The sequence below is a fragment of the Hyperolius riggenbachi genome, chromosome 1 (assembly GCF_040937935.1).
Source record: "Hyperolius riggenbachi isolate aHypRig1 chromosome 1, aHypRig1.pri, whole genome shotgun sequence".
Classification (NCBI taxonomy): domain Eukaryota; kingdom Metazoa; phylum Chordata; class Amphibia; order Anura; family Hyperoliidae; genus Hyperolius; species Hyperolius riggenbachi.
The window spans coordinates 447,223,029-447,245,091 of NC_090646.1; the positions used below are offsets into that span (position 1 = coordinate 447,223,029).

At 43.6% G+C, this 22,063-nt stretch overlaps 1 protein-coding gene across 3 annotated transcripts in view; it reads right to left on the reverse strand.

Annotated features, from left to right (window-relative positions):
* Positions 1–1,524: 1,524 nt before the first annotated feature.
* Positions 1,525–22,063, reverse strand: part of BICDL1 (BICD family like cargo adaptor 1) — a 116,286-nt gene continuing 95,747 nt past the window's right edge. For 2 of the 3 annotated variants that reach the window (XM_068238721.1, XM_068238720.1), the window contains 3 exons: positions 16,550–16,680; positions 9,912–10,032; positions 1,525–2,387 (listed from right to left, as the gene is read on the reverse strand). In XM_068238721.1, the coding sequence (XP_068094822.1) occupies positions 2,181–2,387; positions 9,912–10,032; positions 16,550–16,680 (459 nt within the window). In that variant the 3' untranslated portion in view covers positions 1,525–2,180. Of the gene's footprint in view, positions 2,388–8,212; positions 8,322–9,911; positions 10,033–16,549; positions 16,681–22,063 lie in introns of all 3 variants that reach the window. The other variant, XR_011021611.1, reaches the window with a different exon arrangement.

The window sequence follows — 22,063 nt, forward strand, 5'->3', positions numbered from 1 at the left end:
GAAACAATGTTGCGCATGAGAAGCGAATAGTAGCCTTGTTTTTATTATGCTGGAGGCGTGACTGATGTGATGCCTCCTTTAGGGTTTTGAGCGTCCTTATTGGACGCATTATTTGTCAGTTGCTGCGGATTGGTAAGCAGCATATGACGTGGGCCGGATAGAGACGGCACTACTAGTATGTGTGCGTCATTGGTCGCCGTGCGGGGATGCCGGGGCGTGATTGGCCAGCGGCGATATGCTTATGCATGCCGCTTATTGGCTTGCTTGCGGAGAAGACGTGACGTCAGTGTGGCCCATTGGTTGTTCCAATGGTGCGCACTGATTGGTCGCGGACCGGCGGGGCGACTGACGCAGCGGGCTGATCGCATTGATTGGTCACGGACCAACGGGGCAGCGGACGCCATTGGCTGTTGGCGGAGACAGCTCATTGGCTGATGTTAGCTATGGATTTTGTGCCTTTGCGACCTGGAATAGGGAGTTGAGATAACGTATACGCGGAGAGGTAGGTGTAATGGGGCATGGCAACCTTTTTGTTTTGATTGGGTGACATTTTAAAAGGTCTTTTTTGTAATGGAAATAAGCGGTGGGAGTGTTTTTACCTGAGGGGATGGAACTTTGGGTGTTCTACACAGTTCCCCATCAGGTCCTCCACGCTGTGAAGGTTTTGCTATTGGAGGATTCAAACGCTGATCACTGATTGGTTCATATATTGTATATAAGGTGTGGTGAAATGCTGATGCATGTATTGCAGATTTGCCAACTTGACAAAGAGCATGGAAGCTCGAAACAGCGGTCTGTCATTGTATAGCTGCTTTTAACCTATGTGACCAATAAAGAGACTATAATTTACATTAGTGGTGCCTGCTCCGACTGGGATCTTCTTATTTACATATGTTTGCATATATTTTAAATTTTACAGTTTTACGCTGTAGTGCCCCTTTAAGTTATAGCGGGGTATAGTAGAATATTGGTATGATTACTGATCATCAGGGATAGTCTGAAATCTGTAAAATGACAAATATTCCACTCGGCATTTCATCGCAGCCATTTTAGCAGGTGCCGCTTTTAGTTGGACGCAAGGAAGCGGTCTTCTGAATGCTTTCATCTCTTTGTCTATGCAGGGCATCAGATTTGCTTTGAGTGACATAACGTTAGACAGTTGGTACTGCCCGAAAGCAGTTTGTTTTCCCACAGCTGCTGCTTGGCAATGTCCCCACACAACCTCTGTCAAACAGCAGCTGTGGTGGTATAAAATGCTTTCTAGACTGACTGGAGCAGAACCAGTACTGTACTTCAAATGCAAGCAGATGGACTGGTTTGTGTACTATAGTGGTGTAAAAGGATGCTGCAGGTCTAATACACAGTCCAGACAACAGAGGTGTATGAAGAGGTGCAGTGTTGTTATACTGCTTGCCAAAGCTAATATTGTGCACAAACCCCTCATTTTTATCTTTTACACAGTTTCTGATCAGTGTGCAGATCCTTCCCAGCCATTGATGAAAAGACTGACGCAAGAAGCATGGAAAAACATAGAAATATTTTATTCCATAGTTTACAATAAAAAGAGCATCATTTTGTACTAAAATATGACATCCTCTTTAGATCTGTTTATATTATAAAACAACTGTATCCAATATACTTTATAAAAAAACCTCTTCTATATACATAGAGCATTTCTCCATACGTGAGCTGTAAGGAACAGGGGGAGCCGTTCCTCTGTGCTGTGCTGCGTCTGGAAGACCAGAGGTAGGGAGTCTGTTCCTAGCAATGAGAGCAGCTCAGGACCTGTCTACAAACAGTAATACCTGCTAGATTCAATTATCGAGGAAGCTGTGGAGTGAATAGAAACCAATGGCTCTAAAAGTGCAAAGTGTTCTTTATGGATAAAATCCACTGAACAAAATGTAATGCTTTCACAAAATAGAAATACATCTGATTTGAAAGAAAATAAAGTGAATATAGCTTAGCATGTGCGCCAAGCAGAATACTTTCGATGGCTATCGCAGCCCCAGAAGCTCTCTTGCCTATGATTGTACGCGGATCTGAGGATTGGTTCACCGACACATGGCTTCATGTGTCGTCAGTGTTGGTCAAATTTACCTCATCAATGAATGATTTCCCACTTAAATAGTTGTTAACAAAAGTCTACCATGACCCATAAAGCATAATCAGTGGGGGAATTAACATTTTGTTTTCTTTAGAAATGAAAAGAGTCGCTTCCCTTCAGACCCAATGGACTCTTCTCCAGGCCGTTCTGTGCGATTCAAATCGCTAACCTTGCCACAGTGCTTAGTGTGGTGGCCGCCGGAGAAGGAATACACAACCTGGCTCCATTCCTTCTGGTGTTTGTCCATCAATTGCTGGTCAATGACTCTGTGCATGTCATCCTGGTGGAAAACAAAGAACTGGGTTTGTGGGATTGTTTCATCTTGTACAGGGAATTCATTACCGTGAGTGAGATGTCACATATGCATCACAGAGAAGATGACATCATGCCACAAAAACTGACGCTAGTAGGTTATTAAAGAATGACATACTAGATGTTCACTAAATGTGCAATGACTGCTAATAGGTTATGGCTCTATAGAAAGGGTGAAAGCTAGTTAATCTTTGGGAGACAAAAAACTTGCGTTTAATGAGAAATACCAACCTTTGTTGAAAAAAAAAAAAATCTCTCTGCTTTTAGTTAAACTTGGTATATGGCAGGCATTTTTCAGCTGCTTGCTGTGTATTTATGTACACATAACAGTCATTCCACAGTGGCTCTAATATTAACTTTTTGGTGACTTAAAAGGCATTATATTGACAAGTGAAAACATTTCACCTAGGAGAAAATTTAGGAGAAAAAGTTAATTGCATATGGGCCAATGACTTACACTCCATGTGGAACTAGAGCCATAACTCCTTGGCCACTCAGATTGTCTCCACAGCAGAGACGCACAAAAAAAAAATTTGAGTGTGAAAGATTTTATAGAAGATCACAAAGGCATGGATAAAAAAAAATTCTATTGCATAGTTACTTGAAGAAGGCTTTGTGAATGGTCTGTTGCAAAACCCTTCCCAAAGTGAAGCAGCCACCCCACCACATTAGCTAATTAGGGCTACCCTTCTCTTAACTATCCAGATGGAGGATTTGTTGGACCTCTTCCACCTGACCCTCTGCTACAAATTGTTTTTTGGTGTTTGACCTCTTCCACCTGACCATCTGCCACTAATTGGTTGTTTTTGTTTTCCCTTTACCAGTGGATGGATCTGAGGTACATCACTCCCATAGAGGCATACTTTTTGGCTATGGACTAGAGGTCTGTGGGGGCAAAATGTCCAACCTGATCATTTTGTATCATCCCACCCCAACCCCAAGGATGAGAATCTATCCAAATGAACAGGGAACAGGGATGGTTGCAAATTTTGACCCCGTACACCCCTCTATTCTGTAGTGTACATTTCTGTCTGTGTTCTCTATACAGCGTTTCCCAACCCTATCCTCAAGGCCCACCAACAGTGCATGTTTTGTGGAAATCCACTGAGGCAGTTAATCAGCTCTGCTGAGACACTAATTACCTCACCTGTGCATGTTTGTGGGTTTCTGAAAAACGTACTGTTGGTGGGCCTTGAGAACAGGATTGGGGAACTGTGCTCTATAAAGATGATGTCTAAACATAGCCCAAATAATTTGCTGCCTCACAAGGGCAATGCATACCACATCTGGGGAACAGCCAACAGAGCTCTTGCAGTTAGCTTTCCTACCTCCAGGGTGACCTTGCAAATGTACCTGATAATGTGAACCAGTTCATCAACAACTGAGAGGAAGTTCTCCTGGGATCCTCAGATGTGAAGGTTTGCCTTAATAGTCATGTCGTGTTTTCCTAGTTGACCAAAGTATTGTGAACAATGTCTACATCACCATACCATACAGAGATGAAAACATCCCTGGCAAATTGACCCAGGTAACAGCGAATGAGGTTTCTGGAGGTCGGTTGCCTTGATTAGGTGTGTAGTGGGTAGCTCTAAATCTGGAGGTCAGCTCAACTCTTAAGAAAGATTTTTCAGGAAGGTGTACTATCTAGATTGGTTTCTAAGGTATATTACATTCCAAGAATGGAAAGCAATGCCCATGTGTCTGTATTTGGGCTTTCCAAGGCAGTTAAATCAGACCCCTTCAGGATGCCTGACTGCCATTGGGTTTTCCAGTGATGAGAATAGCTTAGGGAGATTTTCACTGCAGAGGGAACTCTGCAGTGAAAATTTCCCTAAGCTACTCTCATCACTGGACTCATAGGAAGAGCCCCAAAGAAAGAGAATCTGATCAGAGACTGGACTGTTAGGCCTCTTTCACTCAAGAGGCTGACGGCGCTGAATCCACTGCCTGTCAGCTTCTCCCCTGCAATGGCTGGGTACTTGCCACTGAATCCAAAGAAAATGTATTTCAATTGTAATTTTCAATCAACATTATGATTTATATGTCAATTGTGTATAGATGAGAAATGTTTTTTTGTTGGAGCAATCCAACCAGGAACCACTGGGAGCACTGTGGACAGCAGCAACACACAATCAAGGTTTCCTGTAGCTTTGTTCTGACTGCAGTGGACACTACAAATCTAGCAGCTGCCATGGGGAGCTAATCGCTTAAAGTGGATCCGAGATTAATTTTTACTCATTGCATAATTGTGTTCCTTTCCTATTGTTTATAAGGCATTCCTCAAGCCAAATACTTTTCTGTTTTTGTTTTAATACTCTAATTCCCTATAAACTAAACAAGCCTCGCCCACAGCTTTTCAGAGAGCCAAGGCACTTTCAGACAGTAGCAAGGGCTCATGGAAGCTCAGTCTGGGCAGGAGGATGGGGAGGTATTACTAGCCAGAGATTTCAGAGGGGAGGAGGGGGGATTAGGTTTTTTGCTCAAGATACAGATAAGCCTGCTTCTGTGTAATGTTTACAAACAACATGGCTGCTGTCATGTATTTTGTAGTATATACAGGCGCTGATCCCAACTTTATCTCATGTGTATGTTCCACCAGCTGCTCAGGATAAACCACATCCACAAATGTGTACTGGGTTACACTATAAGCTTTTAACTACTAAGGGTCCCTGTCAAAAGGACCCTGGAAGTAAGTCATTGTATATGTGATGTAGATTCAGCTTCTAATAAATGTCTATGTGATTCTTGGATGGAGAAGTGAACTTTCTCAATTTATTTCTGGTGATGGTCACTGTGGAAATATGCTTTTGAGCACTGTGGGGTTACTGCAGATGCCGATTTGAGTACCAAGCGCTGGTGATTTGTATGCATTTTTCATGGCTGCTGTCATTGTATCACAGGAAGACAATCATATTCTATTAAAGCTGTTTGCAGCTAGATTTGCTGTGTAAACTATCTAAACCAGAGGTGCCCACACTTTTTCGGCTTGTGAGCTACTGTTAAAAATTAGCAAGTCAAAGTGATCTACCTATGTACAATTTTAGGAGCCAGGGCCGGGCCGAGGCAGGAGAGGCTGCAGCCTCAGGGCGCAGTGTAGGAGGGGGCGCACAATTCATTCAGTTGTCATTCCCAATTGTCTTTGAAGCAGAAAGAAATAGGAAAATGGGATGCATGGCAGTGACTGCAAGTCAGATAACTAGAGATTAAGGTATTGGGGAGGTTGGGGGCCCTGGGGTGCCTCTTAGTCTAGTAGCAATCAGTGTATAACGGCTGGGGGGGGGCTCGGGAGGGATGGAGGGGCGCACTTTGGTGTCTCAGCCTTGGGTGCTGAAGGACCTTGTCCCAGCTCTGTTAGGAGCACACTTGTATATACAGAATGGAAAATATAGTGGGGTCGGGATCTACCATGAAGGCCTTTGCGATCTACCAGTAGATCACGATCTACCTAATGGGCACCCCTGATCTAAACTTCAGATAAGATACATAGACAAGTTACTTGTTATAGTTAGTTTTCCATCTCGGATCCGCTTTAACCACTTGCCAACCGCACACTCATACTGTGCGGCGGCAAAGTGGTAGCTGGAGGACCAGCGACGCACATCTGCGTCGCCAGGTGCCTCCCTAATTAATCAGGAAAGTCCACTCGCGCGAGCGGCCGTTTCCTGTTAGATCACGGAGCGGGTCTCCGTGAATAGCCTGCGAGCCGCTGATCGCAGCTCGCAGACTAAATGTAAACGCAGGAGACATTTGTCTCCTTTGTTTACATTGAACGGCGCTGCTGCGCAGCAGCGCCGTAAGGCAGATCGGCGATCCCCGGCCAATCAGCGGCCGGGGATCGCCGCCATGTGACAGAGGACATCCTGTCACAGGCTGCACAGGACGGATAGCGTCCTGTGCAGCCCCGATCACCAGGGGGACAGGTTGGAGAGGGAGGGGGGGAATTTTGCCGCGGAGGGGGGCTTTGAGGTGCCCCCCCCCCCCGCAAACCTCAGGCAGGCAGGAGCGATCAGACCCCCCTGCACATCATCCCCATAGGGGGGAAAAAGGGGGGCAATCTGATTGCTCTGCCTGCAGCCTGATCTGTGCTAGGGGCTGCAGAGCCCACCCAGCACAGATCACAAAAAACAGCGCTGGTCCTTAAGGGGAGGTAAAGGCTGATCAGGTTGAGGGAACTGTTGCTAGTGCCAAGTGGCTCTGATCGTGTAGTGCGTCTCCACATATAGAGGTTGATTCACTATTCTGCGCTGCTACAACAGAACAGGTTAATGACAGCAGCGCATGATAATAATTCTCAGCACATGCTATGCAGCCATACTGTGTGCTGCTAAATTACACTCTGTTCTGATAGTTTAACAAGCGCTTTGTTAAACTTAACGAGTGCTCCACTAAAACCCGCCTGAAGCCCCGGTGGGTCCAGTGACTTCAATGGATGAGATTCTTGCACTTTGATTGGCCCAGTAGGCTGCCTTAGCTGGGGCCACACTGGCTTCTTCCTGCATGCTCCTGAGGCTGGCTAAAGGTATGCTCGGCTCTCAAATGTTCACCTTTACATTCCTGCCTGTGACTTTTTATTTTTTTTTTCCCCCAAGCTGGCTCTGCCGATATTGACTTTGTATGGTAATTAATTCATGATTTCAATCTGATGAATTTTATTCACCTCTTTACCAATACCAGGATTGCCTTAAAAGCAATCCATACCTCCTGCATGCTGAAATTAACATGCGGTTTACTCTTTTGATACAGAACGGTGATTAATTCCTCCTGTCTGTAAAAATTATGCAGCCGCCTACCTAGTTCCCTGGATTACAGACCCAGCTAGACAAACAGTTTTTATCTTTTTATTGACTGCTCTGCTGATACCAACCTTTGTCAATTGTATTTGTCATGTTGTAGAAACTATCTAGTTGTAATAAAAAGAAACAGTACAGTAGTGTTAGCCAATAGTTTTTCCCCCCTTCACTGATTATAGCTATTAGTTCAAAAAAACTACTTAAAGTCAATGTGAATCATTGAAAAAACAAAAACAATCAGCCAGATACACACCTAAGGAGAGGGAAGGCTCTGGGACCTATAGAGCCTTCCCACTCCTCTCATGTTCCCTCGTTCCAGTGCTGACTCAGTAACAGTATTCAACCAATTTCATCAAATACTGCTCTCTCTGCTGCTAAAGGAGGCTTCCGGAGCCTAAGTGCTCCCGAAGATGGGCCGCTCCATACTGCGCACACACAGACTTCCAAAGTCACCTGTGATGGTGAATTCACAGGGGAGCCAGCACTTAACGGAGGGGCCCGGGATAAGAACTGAAAGGCTCTATGGGATCCATAGCCTTCCCTCTCCTAAGTAAGTATCTGGCTGATTTTTTTTGTATAGATTCCCATTGACTTTAATATGGCAGTTCTACAGGAGCTTTAGTGTCCCTAAACTAGATCTCCAACAACCCAAAGTTACCTGCCTCTGCTTTTTAAGAATGTCTGTAGCAAAAAGAAACACTTATGTATTTGGACATTGATGGAAGAAATCATTCCTTAACCAGTTACCTGAGGTTAAATGCAGGGCAGCAAAGCTTAGCCTGTCATACTCACTCCCCCCACCCCTCCTTACACACATACAAAAAGGCTTTTCCCAATATCAAAGCACAGAATGAAATGGATCTACCATGAAGCAAGCAGGTGATGTATTTACCAGCATAACACATGAATGGCCACAGATGTTTAAAGATGGCTTTGTGGTGAGAATGAATGCCCAGTGAGATGAAGAAGCCAGGTATATCAATACAGTGACTAGTAATCTCACCTCTAAGGCAGGAAGGGTGTATGACTAAAGTTGTCGGAACACGAACTGATAAAGGCCATTAGATCAGAAACCAAAGGAGCCATATTGTGAAAAGCCCTGAGGAAGCAAACTAGAGGCCAGAGACAAAGAAGTAAAGAGCTAGTGGACAGGACACAATATTATAAAAGCTTTGCAGTAGTAAGTCAACAGTTCAAGAGAAACAGTGGTAATGACATTGTGAAGACACTGAACTATTCAGTTTAAAGTCTGTCAGCCCCCCCCATTTAAAACATGGACAATAGATAATAGAGAAAGCTGGGAAAGCCTAGCAGCTGTGTGTTGGTTTGCCCACTCTAAGTTGGCCTGGACTGGCAGGTAGCTGCGAAAAAACACCTGCAACCAAACAGTAGTGACTCTGCCTTATTTACAGAGAAAATCTGCTGCAGGTGTTCAGGAAAGAAAAAGAGGTGGCTACAGCTACTTTGCTGCCGGCGGATTTTCCCAGCCACCCACCACACTACTGCAGACAGATACTGCAGAGCTTGTGCTGGAGTTTTGTCTTGAAATTGAGCTCAAGGGATGAGGAGGTATAGAAGACTGCACTATAAGTGAACCCTTGTGTGATCCAGATATGACATGTGACAGGCTTCACCTATGCATTTATACATCAAACTGTCCAGTGTTGACCCATAATATTATCATCAGTTCCTGCTTACAATTTTTCTGGTAAAAACTGTGAAGGTAAAGGAATAGTGTAAAACGAATACAACCTCTTTTTGATGATTACCAGGGCTGTGGAGTCAGTACAAAAATCTTCCTACTCCAACTCCTCAGTTTATGAAACCACGGCTCCAACTCCGGGTACCCAAAATGGCTCCAACTCCTTAGTCTAATACTTAACAGGGCTGTGGATTTTGTACAAAAATCATCCGGCTCAGACTCCTCAGTTTATGAAATCAATGACTCCGACTCCAACTGCGACTCCGGGTGCCCAAAATTGCCCTGACTCAGACTCTACAGCCCTGATGATTACTGCTCTATGTGCCCCCACTGGAGAGGTTTTCCTTCACATTCTGTGCTGAACTCCATGGTTTTAATATGAACCTGGGCGATGTTAGAAACTGGAAATGAGTGACAACACTAAAAACTAGTGTTGGCGTTCAAATTCGGCACTATGTGGTTTGGAACCCAAAACACACACATTCAGCATCTTTGTAGCACCAAACACAGGATGGGCAAGTTTCATTTAAATCCAATGCTACCACCTTCTAGCTTGGAAGAGGAAAGTATCAGAGTTAAATGAAACGCAATCTATCTGTTCACTACTGCTGCATGGAGTAAAATGTGTGTGTTCGGAACCACCTAGTGCCGAATTTGAACACCAACACTAATAAAAACTTGGAGGATCCAACTCTTCCCCACTCAAAGAGAAAATGTGTTATTTGTTGCTATTACTGTCTCTGTTGGAGAAATAGACCCACCTTTTCAGGGAAGGAAGTGAGGAAATGTCTCTAAAATAGCAATAAAACTCAAAAGACTTTCTAACCCCTTTCCACGCTATCCCAAAGTATTTTTTTTTCTGGAGTTGGACTATGAGAAGGAACCCGCCCATGCATTCTGAAATGATAAAGACCTGGTCCCAGATTGACATATTAGTATTTATAGGTCAATAATGTTCTGTCTATTAAAGGAAAGCTGAAAAGATAGTGGGTGGCCTCACCTGCCATGCCTCCAGCTGCTGGGACAAGTTGACTTTTTGCTGAATGGCATCTAGTAGTTGAGTGTTCAGTGACATCAAATCGATTCTACACTTTGCCAGTTCCATTTCCACTGCATTTTTTCTGGAGAGAAAACATGTTAAACACATTTAGCTGTATGTATAGTTCACATCCACTTGTAAGTGTCCTAACTGGTATTATAAATAAACACGAGGAAGTGCCAAGTAGCTCATCAATGTATAATTAGCTTGGGAGGCACAAATGTCTACAAGTACATTAAAGAGATTCCTCAGCACTTAAACTTGCCAAGCAGCATCAAGGAAACCTAATTAAAGCTGGCTTCTAAAATAGTATTAATAGCTGAGGCCTCAGTTACATAACTTGACAAATACATATGGAAGCCACAAACCACCCGGGTGGGGGGAATGGAGATCGAGCTGTTTCCTGGAGAGTTTTCTGCCACAAACCACCCACAAAGGTTTTCCATGTGTGGTAGGAGAGGGTAATACTTGTCTGAATAGTACATAGTGCAGGTATCATACATACGTCTAGCCTTTTAGTCACACAAGCAAAGCTTTAGGCTGTAGATAGCAGAATGACCAGGGGTTCAATTACTACTGGGAGTGCAAAATTATTAGGCAAGTTGTATTTTTGAGGAATAATTTTATTATTGAACAACAACCATGTTCTCAATGAACCCAAAAAAATCATTAATATCAAAGCTGAATATTTTTGAAAGTAGTTTTTAGTTTTAGCTATTTTAGGGGGATATCTGTGTGTGCAGGTGACTATTACTGTGCATAATTATTAGGCAACTTAACAAAAAACAAATATATACCCATTTCAATTATTTAATTTTACCAGTGAAACCAATATAACATCTCAACATTCACAAATATACATTTCTTACATTCAAAAACAAAACAAACACAAATCAGTGACCAATATAGCCACCTTTCTTTGCAAGGACACTCAAAAGCCTGCCATCCATGGATTCTGTCAGTGTTTTGATCTGTTCACCATCAACATTGCGTGCAGCAGCAACCACAGCCTCCCAGACACTGTTCAGAGAGGTGTACTGTTTTCCCTCCTTAATAAATAAGAAACACCGAGAGCCCAATATAGTGTAGTATGTTTTGGAAACCGTGGATAAATGTAAGTGTGAGATGAATATACTCACAAACATGGGTTACCTCTTCGGCAACCACTGTAGATGCAGGTGAGGAGATTAGACCTGTCCTCACTCAGGATTAAGATGTCACTCTCTGTAGATCAGGAAAATAGGGGTAGGTCACCCCTCCACCAGGGGTGGACACAGTATTATCGTAAGCGAACAGAGGCGCCAGCAGGATAAAAGGTAATAAAAATTTTAAAATTTGCTGGGAGGCAGTGGTGGACTTACCTCCGGAAAGCAGACTCAAAATACTGTCTGAATTAAACAAATACATTTATTATTGGTACCCCAAAAAGATGCAACGCGTTTCGCAGGCACAGCCCGCTTCATCAGGCAATAAGATAGGGGACAAACAGTAGCTCGTCAGTAGCACGAATAGCGCCTCTGTTTTCCCTCCTTGTAAATCTTACATTTTATGATGGACCACAGGTTCTCAATGGGGTTCAGATCTGGTGAACAAGGAGGCCATGTCATTAGTTTTTCTTCTTTTATACCCTTTCTTGCCAGCCACGCTGTGGAGTACTTGGACGAGTGTGATGGAGCATTGTCCTGCATGAAAATCATGTTTTTCTTGAAGGATGCAGACTTCTTCCTGTACCACTGCTTGAAGAAGGGGTCTTCCAGAAACTGGCAGTAGGACTGGGAGTTGAGCTTGACTCTATCCTCAACCCGAAAAGGCCCCACAAGCTCATCTTTGATGATACCAGCCCAAACCAGTACTCCACCCCCACCTTGCTGGCGTCTGAGTCGGACTGGAGCTCTCTGCCCTTTACCAATCCAGCCACGGGCCCATCCATCTGGCCCATCAAGACTCACTCTCATTTCAGTCCATAAAACCTTAGAAAAATCAGTCTTGAGATATTTCTTGGCCCAGTCTTGACATTTCAGCTTGTGTGTCTTGTTCAGTGGTGGTCGTCTTTCAGCCTTTCTTACCTTGGCCATGTCTCTGAGTATTGCACACCTTGTGTTTTTGGGCACTCCAGTGATGTTGCAGCTCTGAAATATGGCCAAACTGGTGGCAAGTGGCATCTTGGCAGCTGCACGCTTGACTTTTCTCAGTTCATGGGCAGTTATTTTGCGCCTTGGTTTTTCCACACGCTTCTTGCGACCCTGTTGACTATTTTGAATGAAACGCTTGATTGTTCGATGATCACGCTTCAGAAGCTTTGCAATTTTAAGAGTGCTGCATCCCTCTGCAAGATATCTCACTATTTTTGACTTTTCTGAGCCTGTCAAGTCCTTCTTTTGACCAATTTTGCCAAAGGAAAGGAAATTGCCTAATAATTATGCACACCTGATATAGGGTGTTGATGTCATTAGACCACACCCCTTCTCATTACAGAGATGCACATCACCTAATATGCTTAATTGGTAGTAGGCTTTCGAGCTTATACAGCTTGGAGTAAGACAACATGCATAAAGAGGATGATGTGGTCAAAATACTCATTTGCCTAATAATTCTGCACTCCCTGTAGTGTTTGAGAACACCAATAGTTACAGTGGACCTGAACTCTTGCACAGGACAAAAGGAAAACAGAGAAATGCACCCTGTATGTATTTAGAGAGTTTAGCCTATTTCCCCCTCCTCTGTGACTAATCACAAGTTGTAATTTGATCTCTCAGCTGAGTCAGCTGTCTACCTCTGCAGAGCAGCTAATTTTAAATACAGGATGTTAACCCTATGTCTGCTTCCATGAAAGTTAGAAGTAGACACACTGACGATTTATTGTAGGATTTGTATCAGCTGCAACAAGGAAATGATTTTCTTTAAAGGTCATGATGCTGGGTGTATAGGGTGTATATTTTAGAGCAGAGAGGAAGTTATGAGTTCAGTCCCAATTGTAATAAAGTGGCCATACATGATTCCATCTTGAAACAATTGATTGAACAGTTCAATCATGCTGAGATCTCGCTAACAATTCAATCAAGTGAGAGTTAAATCATGCTACAACAATATGTCCAATTGGACAAGCTACATTTCCCTGTACACTATTAACGGATTGTTTGCGAGTATTAAATCATGGCTGACTGAATGTCTGCCCACAAAACAAAGATTGATCAAACAATTGTTCATAATTTTCAAACTGTTTGACTGCATTTTCTGGATAGGAACAATTCAATAGAAGATTATTTACTGACAAGGAATATTGAAGTCAAAGGAATGTTGATGGTGTTAATAATCTTTTTTATTAAATGCTACATGTTTTGCTGAACAGCTGATCCTCTAAAGCTTTGTGCACACATACAAGGACTGTCACCCACAGATCCTCGACTCAATCCCTTGGGGCGACAGTTCAGGGTGGAGTCTGTCCAGACGTGCCACTAGTTTGCAGGCTAGCAATGCATTCTGTTGCTATGGATGGGGGGCATGACAAAGCAGCATGGAACGGGCAGGGTGAGAAGAAGAACAATAGGGTCAGCCTGTACTTTTTAACTTAAATGAGAATCACTGCAAAATTGCAAAAGAATTAGAGCGATTTTTAAGCATTGCGGCAAAGTTGTAGTGATCAATTTGCTGCAATTTTTTGAAAATTGTGGTTATTTTGCTGTGATTCTCATTCAAGTGAATGAGAAAAGTGCTTTTAAAAAAGAAATTGTAGCCAGTGTAGATCAGCCTTAACAAGGCACTGACTTGGAAGGTAGATTCAGGTCAAGAGTTCTGATTCTAGTAGCCGCATGACTCTGTCAGGTGAGTCATTCACAGGCTACTGCAGCCAAAATAGCAGCATAGCATTAATTCAACAAGCATTTTTCTTGAGAATCCATTTAACAGGGCTAAGATTTCCCTGGACACCTTTGGAGGCTTTATTGCTTGTCTAGGGATCTATAATCACTTTCAGGCTTACCTCATGGCTTCACTACTAAGGAGAAATTCATGAAGCTTAATTTGATTTGAAACTCATTAGGAAAAACACTAGTAATTTATTCTTATTTTAAATGTTGTGTTCTTTAAAGGTTACCAGATGCACAGTTATTACATGCGCTCCCTAGCCAGCTGGCTCTCTCATGTTTTGAATGAATCAGGAGATAAACAGAGAGATTATTTAAATTATAGATCCAAGGGCAATACAGTTAGGCTACACTCACAGTGGTGCATTGTGGTGCAGTGTAATGGCCGCATTGTAATGTGGCTTTCCCCACTACAATGCACTTATACCACGTTCACAGTGTGGCCGCTGTGGTTTAATGGCGTGCAGCATCCCAGAGAACTGCATTACCACAAAACGTGCACGTTAACAGTGACTTCTCATTGACTGAGGAATAACAGGTGCACTTTACCAGTTCCACTGAGCTCCTGCTGTTACAGGGAATGCAATGCAATGCCCACTGTGAACATAGCCTTAGGATATCTGGCCTCCCCGGACATTAGCTCCTTATCACTGTTAAAGAGACTCCGTAACAAAAATTTCATCCGGTTTTCTTCCATCCTACAAGTTCCAAAATCTATTCTAATGTGCTCTGGCTTACTGCAGCACTTTCTACTATCACTATCTCTGTAATAAATCAACTTATCTCTCTCCTGTCAGACTTGTCGGCCTGTGTCTGGAAGGCTGCCAAGTTCTTCAGTGTTGTGGTTCTGTGATGCATCTCCCCCCTCCTGGCCCCTCTATGCACACTGCCTGTGTGTTATTTAAATTAGGGCAGCTTCTCTCTGCTCTCTTATCTTTTACAAGCTGGATAAATCCTCCTCTGAGCTGGCTGGGCTTTCACATACTGAGGAATTACATACAGGCAGAGCTGTCTGCACTCTGCAGGAAGAAACAGCCTGAAACCTCAGTGGATGATAGCTGCAGAGGGAAAGACACACACAAATGATCTCTTGAGATTCAAAGGGAAGGCTGTATACAGCCTGCTTGTGTATGGATGTATTTTCTATGTGTGGACATACTGTACATCAACCTACTTCCTGTTTCGGTGGCCATTTTGTTTGTTTATAAACAAACTTTTAAAAACAGTTTTTAACCACTTTTAATGCGGCGGGGAGCGGTGAAATTGTGACAGAGGGGAATAGGAGATGTCCCCTAACGCACTGGTATGTTTACTTTTGTGTGATTTTAAAAATACAGATTCTCTTTAACACAGCATAGGTTGTGAAAAACGTTTCTGGAAGACCATGTATATCCATCCACTCCATGATATACAGTATCTTTTACAGCAGAAATGCTGTTTTGGGCAATATTTCAAAGCACATTATAGACAAGACATATAACTTTTATATTACACTTTTCTCCTGGAGGACTCAAAACGCTTTAGCTTTGCAGCCACTTTAGGGCGTGCTCCATGGGCAACCAGAAGCCTTGACCAAAGTTTCCTTACTGTTTTACGCACTGGCTTGAGCTGGGATTGGAATCCCGGTCAAAGGCTCGAACCCTATATCATTAACAGGGATTCTCAACCAGGGTTCAGTGGAACCCTAATGTTCCGCAAGAGCCCTTTAGTGGTTCCGTGTCATTTTCATGACACTTCCATGGGGAAAAGTAATCTTAATCCTCCGTAATCGCAGCCTCCAGCTGAAAAAGACTGGCCTATAAGCAAGGGAAAACAGTACTCAAGGGTTAATTTCAATAACTGATATATCTTGTGGGATTTGTATTTACCATTTTCTTGAGTTCTCCTCTAAACTTTTGGCTTCACCTATAATACCTGTTCACACAGTCAGGGGGCGAGGTAGGATTTGCAAGAATCCCGGCCAAGTCAAAATGTTCAAATAAACACAGAAACACTTAAAGAGGACTTCCAGTGTAAAAGACAGCGCCTGCCATGTAAGGTTCTGTCTTAATGCTGCAGTATCCGGGGTATCTCAGGGTTCACTCACCTGCTCGGCTGTAATTCACTAGACAGATTAGGCTCTGCTCCTTCCAGCAGCATGACAGCCATTGTCATTTTTATGAAGTCTTTCAAAGCTTTGTGGCCAACACCACCTGTGGTGGCACGGTCCACTCCCAATCAGGCCACGGTTGCCGAGCTGGGGGCCGGCCACTGCAATGCAGGTGTGGGTGGCCAGGGATGCGGCAGATTGAGGGAAAAAAACACCATGGCGGCTTTTCTGAGGATGCGGAGAGTCACATTTCTAATGATTTAGAGCTGAGCAAGTTAGTCATTAACCCTAAGATCCTGAAAGCATTACGATGGAGCCTTATATGCCTTTTACATTGAAAATACTCTTTAAACAATACTGCACTAAGTGGCCACAACACATATAGAATTCCTGGTTATATACATTGTTGTGGCAGCTTAACTGAAAGCTACAGATTTCAGTGTATAGTCTCACTGCATGATTGCAGAACGGACCACACAACAGCCATAAATACAACACACCTTTTTATGCCCATAATGAAAACCACATTTCTTGCCATTTAGATGTTATTATGCTAACTATTTAGAACATTAAAGCACAGGTATAAATAGAAGGTACTGGCACAGATTCACTGTGATCATTAATATTGAGCATGGGGGTATTATTACTTGGCAATAGCTTCATCGCGGTCCTTGATAGCCTTCAGTAGCTGTTCGTGCATATCATTATTCTGGGTGAGCTCCAGGAGGTGATCCCGCTCTTCCTTCAGTGCAGACATCTCAACACTTAGCAGCGTTACCTGGCCAGAGAGCAGAATTGAGCCATTAATACTACAGCAATTCATATTTATATCCACATTACTTCCAATTGTGTATAGGGATAGTAATAAGGGCTGCTGTGGGCTCCTCCCAAGTGATTAAAGCACACCTGACCACCCACACAGCCACCTAAGATAAACCTTGAGGTATGAACGTGCTGGAGTAGTCTATTCCCTTTCCTCATTCCCCTCAGTCCCAGTAATCACTCCTTGAAAAAATTGACTTTTGGCTAAAGTCAAATTTGCAGACAGGAAGGAGTAGACTTGTCACAATGTTCCCTCCGATCCCCTCCCTCCTCTTCCCTGCCACATTCACTCCCATTAAGAGCAGGGAATGAGAGGGCGATAGGAGTGAAAGCGGACATGTGGCAAATATTCATTACAAATGAAAATCATCTTCTGAAAACCGCCGTTTTCCCTGGACTCAAGTGTGAACGTTTCTTTAGAGCAGTAGTGTAATTTTTCACTCAAAGTTTTGCTGAAATTGTATCATATTGAATGCAGCTCTTGTGGTGCATAATTTGCTACTCCTAGATCAATTTTCATTCTGAGAATAATCTATTGTCTAACTGAGTTCCTATTGACCTGCGTATGGCCACCTTAAAATGAATCTACTGTCATCTACTCAGAATAACATTCAACTTTTAAATTTACAGATATATAGTTTATTTACTAAACATTTTATAAGAATGTATATTCTTGGCTTCATGAATACCTTACTGAATATTTTGAATGGGCTCTTTTGACAAACACTTCAATAAGCAGTTGCCAAATGATTACAGTACAGTCAAAGATAAAGCAATCCCATGTTGGAAATGATCTTAAAGCATACCTGACCCAAAGCACAGATGGATCTCCATACACCTGTGCATTCTCTATTCCTCCCATCATTTTCCACCCGGTCCCCATAATCACTGCTTGAAAATTTAGACTTTTGGCCATAGTCACGTTTTTAGACAGAGGAAGGCTTTCAGTTATGTTCCCTCCTATCACCCTCCCATTGCCTCCTCTTAAGAGGAATAAACGGGATGGTGAGGAGGAGGGTGATAGGAGGGAACATAACTGCAAGCCTGCCTCTTTCTGTCAAGTCAAATTTTTAAAGCTGTGATTATGAGGAGCCGGGGGACTGAGGGGAAAAAAAAAGGACAATACGCAGAGGTATGTGGATATTATTACACAGCATAAATTAGTTATTACCTTAGATATCTTTGCTTCAGGTCAGGTGTGCTTTAATAAGCTGAATGCATGTATTGATACAATGCATAATGACTTGTCCGCTAATTTTTAGTCTGAATGATTTTCTAAGGCCTCTTTCACATCTACCAACGCGTGCGGGAGCAGTTTTCTGCACGCGTTGAATAGCCTGCAGCGTGTCGTCGAGATCCTGCGGTGCAACGCAATCAGCAGCGGTAGTTATTAATTTCACCCGACAATAAAAAGCTCCTGCGTGCGTCGCACCGCAATGCATGAAAATGCAGTGTCGGGTGTGAAAGGTAAAATGAAAGTCTATGGACTTTCATTTTACTTTGGTTAACGCAAAGTTTTGACTTTGCGTTGAAACGCAGAAAAGGGTCTCTGGTGTAAAAGAGCTCTAACTCATGTTTTTAGTTTCTTATGAGGTAATGTGAGTACAAGAAGTCCTGCATTAGCCTTCCTCACTGCAAGCAAGAATTACTGTTGGTTCCCATGAAACATCTGTTCTGCCTCCAACTGTTATTTTATAGTGCCACTTTGAAAATGAAACAAGAAATATGAATGGCTGCCACGGGCAACAAGCACAAATAGTTCCCACACATGAGGCTGGGGGTAGCAGTTATATCTTGCTGAAAGGAAGTTTTCTTGGCCAACTGAAGACTGGAGTCCACCAATCCTAACACCAGTATCACATGACTAAAGGCAGAGACAAGTGGTCAGCTAGAGCAGTTTAGTGAGGCAGGAAGAGGCAAACAACAATAACAACACAGGTTTGAGTCTCATTCCATATGCATAAGAAAAAAGAAGCAATTATATCATGGCAACCTGTATAATTTTACAGGTTTGTTTTACTTTGCAGGATTTGGTCCCAGATTCACTTTAACCCTTCAGCTCCCTTCCCAGAATGAATGGAAGGGTACTTATCCGTTAGCCGGGCGCATCCGGCAGGTGGCGCTAATTACTATTCCCCCTCCAGGCCGACATGGATAGTAGGGAAAGATGTAACTCTGGTGGAGTTTTGTCGCCACCTAGAGGATGCGCCCGGCTAACGGATAAGTACCAATGGAAGCTTTGTGTGGTAAACCACTCAGTAACCCCTTTATGACACACATTAGCATCACAATTTATTTCAGCCAAAGTGGTTAGCTAGAAGCTGAGCGGTTGCTAATCTAAGAATGCTGAATGAGACAACTGAGAAGCAGCTCAAAAATGAGTGTGTATTGTTTAATGAAAGGGCATGGTAAATTAGTTCACAAGCAGCCAGCAGGACTGTATGGTTCAGCTGCCTGCTAATTGTCAATGAGTATCCAGCCTAATTCATGAAGTTGAAAGGCAGCAGCTGTTCTAATAACAGGCTATGAGAGCTTCAGCTCAAACCATCCTCAGACAGAGTAAAAAGTGACTAAGGCATTCACAAGTAGGTCTGTAAAATAAATAAAGACATGCAAAATCTTGCATAAGCCCATTTGTTATAAGTCCTGTTTAATATACTGATAGCAGAATGTAGAGTGACATTTCCAGCACATGGTACAATCCTGCCATAAAGTAAAGCTACTGTGTAAAGCTGTGCAGTCTCCTTTTGCAATGAGAACTAGTACACCTCAACAAGCTGTGCAGCATCGCTACACAAATACTTCAGCGCATGGCCTAGAATTGATATATGTCCACAAGCATTTCAGTACTTTAATCTAGTATACCCGCACAAATATTCCACGCCTTACTACAGGTCCTTCTCAAAAAAATTAGCATATTGTAATAAAGTTCATTATGTTCTGTAATGTACTGATAAACATTAGACTTTCATATATTTTAGATTCAAATACACACAACTGAAGTAGTTCAAGCCTTTTATTGTTTTAATATTGATGATTTTGGCATACAGCTCATCATAAAAACCCAAAATTCCTATCTCAAAAAATTAGCATATCATGAAAAGGTTCTCTAAACGAGCTATTAACCTAATCATCTAAATCAACTAATTAACACTAAACACCTGCAAAAGATTCCTGACTCCCAGCATGGTTCATTAGCAAAACTGCAATCATGGGTAAGACTGGCGACCTGATTGCTGTCCAGAAGGCCATCATTGACACCCTCAAGCAAGAGGGTAAGACACAGAAAGAAATTTCTAAATGAATAGGCTGTTCCCAGAGTTCTGTATCAAGGCACCTCAGTGGGAAGTCTGTGGGAAGGAAAAAGTGTGGCAGAAACCGCTGCACAACGAGAAGAGGTGACCGGACCCTGTGGAAGATTGTGGAGAAGGACCGATTCCAGACCTTGGGGGACCTGCAGAAGCAGTGGACTGAGTCTGGAGCAGAAACATCCAGAGCCACCGTGTACAGGCGTGTGCAGGAAATGGGCTAAAGGTGCCGCATTCCCCAGGTCAAGCCACTTTTGAACCGGAAAGAGCGGCAGAAGCGCCTGACCTGGGCTACAGAGAAGCAGCACTGGACTGTTGCTCAGTGGTCCAAAATACTTTTTTCGGATTAAAGCAACTTTTGCATGTCATTCGGAAATCAAGGTGCCAGAGTCTGGAGGAAGACTGGGGAGCAGTGCCGATGCTACACTGGGGCTTACCCAGGCTTAAGCCCCAGCTGACAAGCTGTCAGCCCCTGCAAAAGGTCCCTCTCCGCATGGTTGCCAAGTAGCAGGAGGGGTGGAAGCGGAGAGAAGAGGAAGCCGTGTGGACAGCGGCAGAGAAGGGGGCCGTCTCCCCCCCTTCCCTCACCTTGGGGCTCCCACTCTCTGCCTTGCTCTCCCCTCAGATATCAGCGGCTGGCGTCAGAAGACTAACTCTCTTCCCAGCGCGGCTGATCTGTGTGTCGCTCTGGTCTAGTCTAGACCAGAGTAGCGGCGCACAGATCGATCTCTCTCTCCCGCGCTGGGAAGAGAGGAAGTCTTCTGACGCTAGCCGCTGATATCTGAGGGGGGAGCGAGGCAGAGAGTGGGAGCCCCAAGGTGAGGGAAGGGGGGGGGGGAGACGGCCCCCTTCTCGGCCGCTGTCCACACGGCTTCCTCTTCTCTCCACTTTCACCCCTCCTGGGGACACCTATACACCTGGTTATACATGGTAAGTCCTACCTACCTATACTGGGGACAACTATACACCTGGCTACATATACTGGGCACATATACCCCTGGCTACATATACTGGGCACATATACCCCTGGCTACATATACTGGGCACATATACCCCTGGCTACATATACTGGGCACATATACCCCTGGCTACATATACTGGGCACATATACCCCTGGCTACATATACTGGGCACATATACCCCTGGCTACATATACTGGGCACATATACCCCTGGCTACATATACTGGGCACATATACCCTTGGCTACATATACAGGGCACATATACCCCTGGCCACATATACTGGGCACATATACCCCTGGCTACATATACTGGGCACATAAACCTGTGGCTACATATACTGGGCACATATACCCCTGGCTACATATACTGGGGACATATACCCCTGGCTACATATACTGGGTACATATACCCCTGGCTACATATACTGGGGACATATACCCCTGGCTACATATACTGGGTACATATACCCCTGGCTACATATACTGGGCACATATACCCCTGGCTAAATATACTGGGACATATACCCCTGGCTACAAATACTGGGACATATACCCCTGGCTATATATACTGGGCACATATACCCCTGCCTACATATACTGGGACATATACCTCTGGGGACAACTATACACCTGGCTACATATACTGGGCACATATACCCCTGCCTACATATACTGGGACATATACCCCTGGCTACATATACTGGGCACATATACCCCTGGCTACATATACTGGGCACATATACCCCTGGCTACATATACTGGGACATATACCCCTGGCTACATATACTGGGACATATACCCCTGGCTACATATACTGGGCACGCATACACCTGGCTACATATACTGGGCACATATACCCCTGGCTACATATACTGGGGACATCTATATCATTACATGCATTTACTGGTGAAACACTGTCTCTCATTACATGCATTTTGTGGTGAAACGCTGTCTCTCATTACGTGCATTTACTGGTGAAAGGCTGTCTCTTATGTGCATTTAGTGGTGAAAGGCTGTCTCTCATTACGTGCATTTACTGGTTAAAGGCTGTCTCTCATTATGTGCATTT